The sequence below is a fragment of the Pristiophorus japonicus genome, chromosome 8 (assembly GCF_044704955.1).
Source record: "Pristiophorus japonicus isolate sPriJap1 chromosome 8, sPriJap1.hap1, whole genome shotgun sequence".
Taxonomy (NCBI): domain Eukaryota; kingdom Metazoa; phylum Chordata; class Chondrichthyes; family Pristiophoridae; genus Pristiophorus; species Pristiophorus japonicus.
This window is the reverse complement of record NC_091984.1, coordinates 113161819-113174035: the sequence shown is the minus strand read 5'-3', so window position 1 is coordinate 113174035 and position 12217 is coordinate 113161819. Positions and strand designations below refer to the sequence as shown.

The window sequence follows — 12217 nt, the reverse complement described above, 5'->3', positions numbered from 1 at the left end:
TGATGTCTGAGCTGAACACACACAGCAGTGTGTCAGCATCGTCACTCACAGCAACGTTCTTTCAGGCAAATCGTTCGGATATCAGCTCCTCACGTAAGAGTCTTGCAGCTATGTAGCCACCACGGGCCCTTTCCTGCGGTCTGGAGGGGGTTGTGGGCATGGTTGCATAGCCAGCCTGATTATCTGGCCCTAGGTCAGCATCCAGCCTTTCGTCATCCTCTTCCTCTCTCTCCTGAGGTGGAGCATCAGTCCCTTTTGGCAATTCTTGGCCCCTCCTGATAGCCAGATTGTGCAGCGTGGAGCACACAACCAAGAATTTACCTACTTGCTCAGGGTTGTATTGTAGCTCCTGAGTGATCCAGTCTTCTGAAGCGCTGCTTAAGCACAGTTATTGTTTTCTGGACCACATTGCGTGTGTCTCTGTGGCTCTGGTTGTATCGCTGCTCAGCCTCGGTGTGAGTGTCACGCAGGGGGGTCATCAGCCAGGTGGCTAGGCCATATCGGTTATCACCAAGCATCCAACATTGTCCTTGTGGCTGACTCTTAAAAATGTCAGAGACAGCGCTCTCACGCAGGATGTGAGTCTCATCAAAGGTGCTCAGACATTTGGCATTCACTGCCATTATTATCTGGTTGTAGTTGACAACTAGTTGGACCTTCAGGGAGTGAAATCCTTTTCTGTTACAAAAATGCTCCGGGTCCTGAGAAGGTGGCCGCATGGCGATGTATAGCTCCCTGCACCCTGAGGAACTTAGCAATGCGGTAGAATGCTCCAGCTCTGTCAGTCTGAGCCTCCATGGTCATAGGGAAGCTGAGGAAGTCCATCCTTCTTGTGAACAGGGCCTCCATGACCTGCCTATTGCAGCGATGGGTTGCATGATGAGACAGGGCAAATCACGACCGCGGAGGCCCGAAAGGAATTGGACGCATAGAAAGACAGTGCCGCAGTGACCTTGATCTCGACCAACACTGATGTCCTGATGGCAGGCTGCATATGTCGCCTGATGAGCTCACGGTATTTCATTGATCACCACCTTGTGGAAGCGCAGTCTCCGAAGGCAAGTGTGGCCGGACATGTCGAGGTAAGACCTCTTTTCCCTGTACGTGCGGGGTGTGTATGGTCTGGCCCTCCTCCTCATTCTTGCACGTCTTAAATTGGGGACATATTGATGTGCATCACACATTGAGCCATCTGCACTCTGCAGCAACTGCGTATTAATTGATGCAGGCTGAGAAATGGCTGGCCCCATTGCAATGAAAGTATAATAGCGATTAATCAGAAGCAATAACTTCTTCACTAAAATACACCTAGAGTAAACCCCTAATAGCGCAGAGTCTTAAAATATGTCTGTTGAGATGGTCACTTCACCTGAGAAGAACTCCAGAGTCAATGCAGACTCCCCTGAAATTGAAGCAGCCTTTTGAATGATGCGAACTGCAATTTTAAAACCAGCAGCCACACCGCTGGCTTTAGTTCAGAACAGTTTTCTGGGCGGTTTTTTGGGCAAGCGATAGTGTGGGCGATGTGTGTGCGAGGTAGTGAAAGTGATGGTGGGCAATCTCCTGAGCATTAGTTTCGCCAAATGTGCTCTCTACGACAAAAAAAAAATGGGCGGGCGATATTATTGAATCTCGGCGTTAATTCTGTGCAGAAAGTAACGCTGGGCGATATTATGGGCGTTGATTTTGCCCATTTTGATGATTTCGCCCCAAAAATGTGGGCGGTATTATTTTTTCCCGGCGTTACGCACATGGGGAAAGTAACTCTCGGCAATAAGTTTCAGAAAAATGCCCGGCAGTTTCCATTTTGTGGCTAAGTGGGCGATATATGGGCATTATACGTCATTTCAGCAGGAAAATGGGCATTAAGCATACAAAAAATGTGGAAAATTTAGTCCATAGTCTCTAATAGGCCCTACCCTTTATTTAGTTATCCTCTTGCTCTTAATATATTTATAAAACATCTTTCGGTTTTCCTTGATTTTACTTGTCAAGAATTTTTCATGCTCTCTCTTTGCTTTCCTAATATCCCTTTTAATTTCACCCTTGGACTTTCTATACTCCTCTAGAGATTCTGCAGTATTTAGCCCTCGGTATCTGTCATAAGCTTCCCATTTTTTCCTTTATTCTACCCTGTATGTCCTGAGACATCCAGGGGGCTCTAGATTTATTAGTCCCACCCTTTTTCTTTAAGGGTACATATTTGGCCTGAATCCTCCAGATTGTAGAATTTACCAATATTTCGCAAAGATTCCTTGTACCTTTCCCTTTCAGAGGAGAAGAATCCCTTTCTGGGCTTTTAAAATGGAAGGAAAAACTTCGGGACACAAATGAGTTTAAAGGGGCAGACGAGGCCTGCAGGGGATAAAAGGAGATGCATTCATGGAGACTCCCCCCTCCAGTGTTTGGACTCATAGGAAAGGAAATTTAATTTGGAACTCGATGAACATTTTGGTATCCTAGGAAAAACTCTGAGGAAGATACCTAAGAGCTTTACAAGTTTGAGATCTCTAAAGGAACTTTTTTGGAACAGACTGCCAGAACAAAGGGTGGGACTTCACTCAGGAATTGAGTATTGGAGCTAATTCAATCTGTCTGGGAGAATGAGTCGATCGATAACTAACAAGAACTGTGAGACATAAAAATTTGCTTGCTAGTGACAATAAACGCATCAAGAGCTATCAGGCTAATCACCGGAGACCATTAGTGGTATGCATGTGCAAATAGACCTATATAAATCACGGACCCAGCCCAATGGCCCAAGAGTTTAAACACTGCTTCAACAATGCCAACCGGTGATTTCCCACATTAACACATCATAATCAAATTACTGCTTAACGAGCCCGACAAATTCTGACAAAGAAGAGAGCTCAAAACTAATGAGCAGCTCCTTTGAAACAAAGAGCTGGGCCAAATTTGGTGGGAGATAAGGAAGCCTTTTTGGGGTATATCTATTTCCAGTTTTACAAGGAAAAGAACTCAAGCAGCCGGAGGTGGGGAGTGAAGAAATGGAGTAGTGGAGAAAACTACAAGAAATCATCAAGGACCGACCGAGCACGAGGCCCACGAAATGGAAGGTTGTCAGCAACCAAATTGACAACCCAGGCCACCACAACCAGCAAAACGACCAACCGAAACCAACTCAGCAAAAACCGAAGAATCGACATTTATTTCCAATCTACAATCTACTTCTGAATGACCAACGGGTGAGAAATTACCAAAAAGGACTAACTAAAACTATTTATAACCAAAGAAAGTGGTACTTACCCCATACATCCAAAACGCAACTTACCGCATCAACGGACTCACCCCAACTGAAGACCACGCAGTCCAAAGTCCTCTCCTCCATCCGGGGTATGGCTAGCCTAGAAGGCCAAGTGCAGCGAACCCCGAAACCGCGATTTACCGGCAACTGTCAAAAGGGATTGGTGAGCATAGCCCCTGAACCTCCAGAGCTATAGCTTAGTTGGTTAGGGAAATTGGGAGGGGGAGGCTGGGATAACGTGTAAATGTATCTGCAATCTCCTCTTTACCCCATTTAGAATTTAAGCTGTATTTTTCCCCACAGGCTGTATGTTGACAATTTATTCAATGTGTTGTACCCCTCAGTGTGTATTGGTATCACTATTCTGTGTGTGTTATTAAAGGTGTGCCTTTTACTTCCTTTTAAACACAATAAAAGCATACCTGCTTCCTACCTTGAAACCGATTGTCTGTCCAACTCTGTCACAGTCCCTTCATAATTCCAGAGTCTAGAACCAAGGGTGTGGGAGCGATTCAAAACCGCTCATATAAGGTCAGAAGGGAAAGCTGACCCCCTGACACCCCCGACCGATAGACCAACCCTTACATAACCGGATCTCCTCCTTGAATGCCTCCCGCTGCTCTGACACTGATTTACATTTAGGTAGTTGTTTCCAGTCCACTATGGCTAAATCACCTCTCAGCTTAGCAAAGTTGGCTTTTCCTCAATTTAGAAGTTTTATTCCTGGTCTATCCTTGTTCTTTTCCATAACTACCTTAAATCTAACTGAATTATGGTCACTAGCACCTAAATGCTCCCCCATTGATACCCCTTCCACCTGCCCAGCTTCATTACCTAAAACTAAATCCAGAATTGTCCCCTCCCATGTTGGGCTTGCTACATACTGGCTAAAATTTCTCTTGAATGCATTTTAGGAATTCTGCACCCTCTGTACCGTTCACACTAATTTTGTCCCAGTTAATATTAGGATAGTTGAAATCCCCTACTATTACTGACCTATAGGGCCCAAGTTTCCACAAGAAAAAAAACGGGCGTCCCTCCGAGCTGGGCATCCGTTTTTCGCGCCTAAAACGGCGCCTAAAAAAATCCTCGGTATTCTCCACCTACCTGTAGGTCCTCTGGCCCTCGGCGCAGCCAGCACGAGCTGTGGGGGGGGGGACGGAGCCAGGTCCCGGCGCTGAAAACAGTGCCGGGACCTCTGCACATGCGCGCTACAGTCGGCACGCAAGTGCAGTAGCTCCAGGCGCCGAACTGTGTGGGAGGGGCCCGAAGCACGCAGCCCCTAGCCCTGGCTGAATGGCCTCCCACGGCCAGCTCCTGATTCCCCCCCCCCGTCCCGCCGACCAGACCCGACCCGACACCCACTCCCCCCCCCCCCCGCCGACCAGACACCCGCTCCCCCCCCCCCGCCAACCAGACCCGACCCGACACCCGCTCCCCCCCCCCCGCCGACCAGACCCGACCCGACACCCGCTCCCCCCCGCCGACCCGACACCCGCTCCCCCCCCCCGACCCGACACCCGCTCCCCCTCCCCGCCCCGACCCGAGACCTGACACCTGCTCCCCCCCCCCGACTGACCCGACCCGACCCGCGCTTCTGTTCCCTGACCCGACCCGCCCCCCCCGCTCTCCCTCCCTCCCTCCCCTCTCTCTCTCTCCCTCCCTCCCCTCTCTCTCTCTCCCTCGCCCTCTCTCTCTCTCCCTCGCCCTCTCTCTCTCTCCCTCCCCCTCCCCCTCCCTCCCTCCCTCTCCCTCTCCCTCCCTCTCTCCCTCTCTCTCTCTCTCTCCCTCCCTCCTCATCTCTCTCTCTCTCTCTCTCTCCCCCTCCCTCCCCCCCCTCTCTCTCTCTCCCTCCCTCCCCCCCCCCTCTCTCTCTCTCTCTCTCTCTCTCTCTCCCCCTCCCTCCCCCCCTCTCTCTCTCTCCCTCCCTCCCCCCCTCTCTCTCTCTCTCTCTCCCTCCCTCCACCCCCTCTCTCTCTCTCCCTCCCTCCCTCCCCTCTCTCTCTCTCCCTCCCTCCCTCTCTCCTCCTCCCCCTCTCTCTCTCTCTCTCTCTCCCTCCCCCTCCCGCTCAGCGGCAGGAACGGCTGCAGAATTCTCCCTGGCTGAAGCACTTTCACACAGGTAGGAAGATGGTTTATTTAATCTTTTCTTGGCTTATAAATGTTTATTCAGGTTGGATTTATTTGTATAATATTTGTAGAAGTATAAATAAGGATTTATTGTCGAATTTAATGAGTTCCCTTCCCCCCCTCCCCCCCACCTCGTTCTGGACGCCTAATTTGTAACCTGCGCCTGATTTTTTAATGTGTAGAACAGGTTTTTTCAGTTCTACAAAAATCTTCACTGGCTCCATTCTACTTTAGTTTGGAGTACATTTTCACTGTGGAAACTTTCAAATCAGGCGTCAGTGGCCGGACACGCCCCCTTTTGAAGAAAAAATTCTGTTCTAAACTAGAACTATTCTACCTGACTAGAACTGCAGAAAAAAAAATGTGGAGAATTGCGATTTCTAAAATAGTCCGTTCTCCACCAGTTGCTCCTAAAAATCAGGCGCGAATCATGTGGAAACTTGGGCCCATTGTTTTTGCACTTCTCAGAAATTTGCCGACATATTTGCTCTTCTATCTCCCTCTCACTGTTTGGGGGGGTCTATAGTACACGCCCAGCAGTGTGATCGCCCCTTTTTTGTTTTTCAGTTCAACCCATATGGCCTCGTTTGATGATCCCTCTAACATATCATCCCTCCTCACAGCTGTAATAGTTTCTTTAATCAAAACCGCAACCGCCCCTCCCTTTTTACCCCCCTCTCTATCCCGTCTGAAAATCCTGTAACCAGGAATATTGAGCTGCCATACCTGCCCCTCTTTTAGCCATATCTCTGTAATAGCTATAATATCATACTCCCAAGTATCTATCTGTGCTCTCAGCTCATCTGCCTTATTCGCTATACTTCTTGCATTGAAGTAGATATCATTTAGTACAGCCAGACCTCCTTGTTGACTACTTTCTAGCCCTCATTTCCTCTGTCCTTCAAATTCACTTTCTACATTCTTGCTTTCCAATTCCAGCTTTACTTCCTTCCCTTCTGAATCTAATCTCAGGTTCCCATCCCCCTGCCAAGCTATCATATTGGTATCATTGCTTGTTTATATACAGGTTCCTTGTTCCTGATGGGCAGCTTTTTTGTACCTGTCTGCATTTGATAACCGACAGTAGTAATTTGGGTCAGAAAATCATGCCGAATGATTATTCATGCTTTAATTTTCCATCTTAACGTAATTAATGTATTTGAATTTTATGTAATGCATACAGTTACGAAAAGTACATACAAAGTTATTTGGATTAGATCGTTTTTTTAAAATCATTCATGGGATGTGGGTGTCGCTGGCAAGGCCAACATTTATTGCCCATCCCTAGTTGCCCTCGAGAAAGTGGTGGTGAGACGCTTTCTTGAACCACTGCAGTCCTTGTGGTGAAGGTACTCCCATGGTGCTCTAAGGTAGGGAGTTTGAGGATTTTGACCCAGCAATGATGAAGGAATGGTGATATATTTTCAAGTCAGGATGGTGTGTAACTTGGAGGGGAACCTGGAGGTGATGGTGTTCCCATGCACCTGCTGCCCTTGTGATTCTAAGTGCTAGAAATCGCGGGGTTGGGAGTTGCTGTCGCTGAAACCTTGGCAATTTGCCGCAGTGCATCTTGTAGATGGTACACACTGCAGCCACGATGCGTCAGTGAAGGGAGTGAATGTTTAAGGTGGTGGATGGAGTGCCAATAAAGCAGGCTGCTTTGTTCTGGATGGTGTTGAAGCTGCACTCATCTCGGCAAGTGGAGAGTATTCCAACAAACTCCTGACTTGTGCCTTGTAGATGGTGGAAAGGCTTTGAGGAGCCAGGAGATAAATCACTACTCGCAGAATATCCAGCCTCAGAGCTGCTCTTGTTGCCACAGTATTTATGTGGCTGGTCCAGTTATGTTTCTGGTCAATGGTGACCCCGAGGATATTGATGGTGGCGGATTCGATGATGGTAATGCCATTGAATGTCAAGGGACAGTGGTTAGACTCTCTATTGTTGGGAGACATTCTGATGTGAATGTTACTTGCTTCTCATCAGTCCAAGCCTGAATGTTGTCCAGATCTTGCTGCATGCGGGCATAGACTGCTTCATTATCTGAGGAGTTGAACCCTGCCCTGAGGAATGCCTGCAGCATTGAACTGGGGCTGAGGTGATTGTCCTCCAACAACCACATCCATCTCCCTTTTGTCAGTTTTCCCCTTGATTCCCATTGACTTTAATTTTACTTGGTCTCCTTGATGCCACACTCGGGTCAAATGCTGTCTTGATGTCAAGAACAGTCACTCTCATCTCACCTCTGGATTCAGCTCTTTTGTCCATGTTTGGACTAAGGCTGTAATGAGGTCTGGAACTGAGTGGTCCTTGCGGAAACCCAACTGAGGACTGGTGAGCATGTTATTGGTGAGTCATTGACCTTGATAGCATGGTCGATGACACTTTCCATCACTTTACTGATGATTAAGAGTAGACTGATGTGGCAGTAACTGGCCAGATTGGATTTATCCTGCTTTTTGTGGACAGGTCATAGCTGGACAATTTTCCACTATGTCGGGAGATGCCAATGTTGTATCTGTACTGGAACAGCTTGGCTAGAGGCATGGCTGGTTCTGGAGCATGGCAGCCAGGATGTTTTCGGGCTCCATAGCCTTTGCTGTATCCAGTGCGCTCAACCATTGGATTGAATCAAATTGGCTGAAGACTGGCTTCTGGTGGGGGCCTCAGGAGGAGGCCGATATGGATCATCCACTCAGCACTTCTGGCTGCAGATGATTGCAAAAGCTTCAGCCTTCTCTTTTGCACTCACGTGCTGGGCTCCGTCGTCATTGAGGATGGGGATATCCATGGAGCCTCCTCCTCCTCCCGTTAGTTGTTTAATTTTCCACCACCATTCACGACTAAATGTAGCAGGAGCTTTGATCTCATCCGTTAGTTGTGGGATCTCTTAGATTTGGCTGTAGCATGCTGCTTCTGCTGTTTGGCATGTATGTAGTCCTGTGCTGCAGCTTCACCAGATTGACCCTTGATTTTTGGGTGCACCTGGTGCTGCTCCTGGCATGCTCTTCTGCACTCCTCATTGAACCAGGGTTGGTCCCCTGGCTTGATGGTAGTGGTAGAGTGTGGGCTATGCTGGGTAATGAGTTACAGATTGTGGTGGAATATAATTCTGCTGCTTCTGATGGCCCACAGCGCCTCATGGATGTCCAGTTTTGAGCTGCTAGATCTGTTCTGAATCTATCCCATTTGGCACGGTAGCAGTGCAACACAACATGATGGAGGATGTCCTCAGTATAAAGACGGGACTTCAGCTTCATAAGGACTGTGCAGTGGTCACTGCTACCAATGCTATCATGGATAGATGCCTCTGCGACAGGTAGATTGGCGAGGACGAGGTCAACACCTGCCGCAAGCCCAGTCTGGCAACTTTGTCCTTAAGGACTCGGCCAGTTCAATCAGTAGTGGTGCTACCAAGTCACTCTTGGTGATGGACATTGAAGTCCCCCAGAGTACATTCTGTGCCCTTGCTACTTTCAGTGCTTCTTCTAAGTGGTGTTTAACATGGAAGAGTACTGATTCATCAGCTAAGGGAGGACGGTAGGTGGTAATCAGCAGGAGGATTCCTTGCCCATGCTTCACCCGAAGCCGAGAGACTTCACAGACTCCGGAGTAAATCTTGAGGAGACCCAGGGCCGCGCCCTCCCGACTGTTCACCACATATAGTTCACAAAGTAGGAACTTAAGTTTTACCAGCCTATTATTAAATATATTGGGCTAGAAATTGCATAGCGCCACATTTGGGGCAATTACTTTTGCGAGAGCGTAAATGTATCACACTGCGCTACCCAATTCCAGCTGATGTAAATATCCGGTTTAGCACTCGAGGAAGGAAGTGCAGCGCTAAATCAAGCGCTACCACTTCCCTTGGAGCGCTAAACCAGGCAGGCGGGGTGGTAGAGGTACAGCGCTGCACAATGTCCAGTGCATCGCTGTTGATATCAGAGGCTCCTTCCCTCCGTTAAAGGGAAGGACCATTGCTGCAGACTCTGCATTAAATCGACTTCCATGCTCGTCAACGGCATTTCCAATCTGTGACGATCAACCGCAGGCACTCGAGCAGGGCTGATCAATCACGGCACAACAAAATGGCGAAAAAATGACCTGAGGGAGCAATACAGATTTTTCACTTTCCGAAGCAGCATTACCTTTAAATAGCGCTCCCTAAGTGGCCGGCCTACCTTACAATGCCTCCTGCAGCTGCCGGTGTTGAAGCCCGGTTATGCTGCAGCGGGCGAAAGTAAAGTTCGTATCCGGGGTGGTACCGGGGCGCTGCGCACCAGATGACGTCACGATCTTCAGGGGGCAGGCGATCGTGGCGTTAGGGGTTATCGCCGCCGCAAACCTCCAAGGCAAGTTTGAGGGCGCTGGTACCGTCAAGCCCGGTCACAAAGCCGGTGGCACCTTGTTATCGCCGCCCCCCCGAGGTGCTACTGGGAGGCGCAAAGGCAAATTTCTCCCCCATTAAAAATATAAATCAAATTAGCCACTCATCATTGGTCAGTGAATACATTTCTGCCAATTTTGACAATGTTTTAAATTAGTTTAATTTTAAGCGCAAGTACCTTCTTTACTCAGCTAAACAAACAGGACAGAAAAATACACCAATTATCCATTATGTCTAAAGGGGAGCAGAAAGCTGCTAGATAATTTTGTTGTCACATTTAAGCAGTTTAATACTTCCTTGTTTTAATTACATTTATTGTCACTATCAAGCTGCTGAAAATGATTTTGAACTCTGCTTAGCAAATACAGAGTACATTAATTCACTGTGGTAAATAAAATGAACTCTGTTACCTTACTTTGCATTAAATCAGAAGCACCCAAGCTTTCTGCGTGTGAATTTATGAATATTTGAAACTGATCAGTCTCTTGTTATGAACATTCTTAATTTTTGAATTACAGCTGGAACACTTTATAAGGCATGCACCATGGGTCTAATTGAAAGTCTTAGCAAAATACTACAGAAGTCTTCAATCAACCAGATGTGACCTTCAAACACCTTGTAGGTAATAAGCAGCATGGGTTGATTCTCCCTGTGCTTTTTAAAAAAAATACAAAAGTGATTTTGTTAAAATAGCTATTTGCTATTTTTGGAATGCAGCCCCAGTGGAAAAAGTCACTAGTAATCTGTTAAATATGCGGCTCACGTTGGAAAGATTTTAACTTAATAATGGCTGCCAGCCAGACCCCCACTGAATATTTGATACCACAGACAGACTTACTGTGATGATAAAGGGCACGGTGTTGATCATCTCCAGGATGAAGGGTATTCGTAGAATTTGTTCCCAAATGTTCCCCTTTGAGAAGGAAATAACCACAGGCAAAAGGTCAGTGACATCAATGACTTCAGTATAAAACAATGACATCAATGACTTCAGTATAAAACAAACCAAAAAAATACACAATATAAATAACAATTAAAATATTCAAAGTGGTTATTCTATTGTTCAATATTTTGATTCAATATGGAGGGGCTTGTAATCCGCTGATGCCCATTAAGCATGGTGTCCTCATAAAATTGGGCACAGAGGTGTTCACCTCCATGCCTAATATTCTTAGCACTTCATAATCATAGAATGGTACTGCACAGAACAAGGCCATTCAGCTCATCCTAGCTCTTCGGTAGAGCTTTCCAATTAATCCCACTCCCCTGTCCTTTCCCCATTATCCTTTAGAATGTTTCCCTTTTGAAAGTTACTATCGGGTCTGCTTCTACTACCCTTTTCAGGCAGTGTATTCCAGATTGTAACAACTCTGTGTAAAAAAAATGTTTCCTCGTGTTGCCTCTGGTTCTTTTGTCTATCACCTTAAACCTGTCTCCTCTGGTTACCGACTCTTCTGCCACAGGAAACAGTTTCTCCTTACTTACTCTATCAAAACCGTTAATGATTTTGAACATCTCTATCAAATCTCCTCTTAACCTTCTCTGCTCTTAGGAGGAACAAACCCCATCTTCTCCAATCTCTCCACATAACAGAAGTTCCTCGTCTCTGGTACCATAGTAAATCTCTTCTGCACCCTCTCTAAGGCCTTGACATTCTTTATATATTTGTTCTCCGGATGTGGGTGGCCACAAATATTTCCCATCCCTGAGAACATTAAGGGTTAGAAATTCGCCAGCCTTGCGCCTGTTTTTCCCCAATATTTTGCTTTTTTTGATGGTAAAAGGTGTTCACCTAAATTGGTCAAAGTTGTGCGCTGGCGGTTTTGAAATACCACTGAAAAGCGGCCTGCCGTCGTGCAACGCCAAAAAAAAGGTATCGCTTTAAATTGGTCGTTCGGCGCACCCGTATTCTGTGCGGAAAAAAACACCCGAGAAAAGCCTGCGTTGCAGCCCCAGAAACAGCAGTAAGTATGAAAGCCTGCAAAAAAGGGAAGTTAAAGTTTTTATTTTTTGCAACGATTACTTAGTTAAGGGTCTGGTAAATGTTTGGTGATTTTTGAATTTTTGGTTTATGCAATTTTTTTTGTGTGTTTTCCCCCCTCCCAGGGCCAGTCTTTTTAGTGGTAATGGACCTGGGGCTAAAGTTGGCGAGGACCGCGGTCTCTACCGCGAATCCTCATGCAAAGCCGATTTTTACCGGCGGGCGTATTTTGTTGCCAATTTTACCTCTTTAAAAATGGCGGTATTTGTATGGGTATTTTTGGCGATAAATGCCAAAAAAATATCACTATTGCCAAAAAAATACTTTCTAGCCCGTGTCAACCGTGCAGTGCAAGACTGGAGTCACTATAAGCCAGACTGCATAAGGCTGAGGGGTTCCCTTCCCTGAAGGATATTAATGAAACTGTTGGGTTTTTAACAACAATTCAGCAGCT

At 46.9% G+C, this 12217-nt stretch overlaps 1 protein-coding gene across 3 annotated transcripts in view; it reads right to left on the bottom strand.

The window, feature by feature from the left end:
• Positions 1–12217, bottom strand: part of LOC139268148 (potassium channel subfamily T member 2) — a 1179460-nt gene that overhangs the window by 734548 nt on the left and 432695 nt on the right. For all 3 annotated transcript variants that reach the window (XM_070886186.1, XM_070886187.1, XM_070886188.1), the window contains exon 6: positions 10621–10695. In XM_070886186.1, the coding sequence (XP_070742287.1) occupies positions 10621–10695 (75 nt within the window). The remainder of the gene's footprint in view (positions 1–10620; positions 10696–12217) is intronic.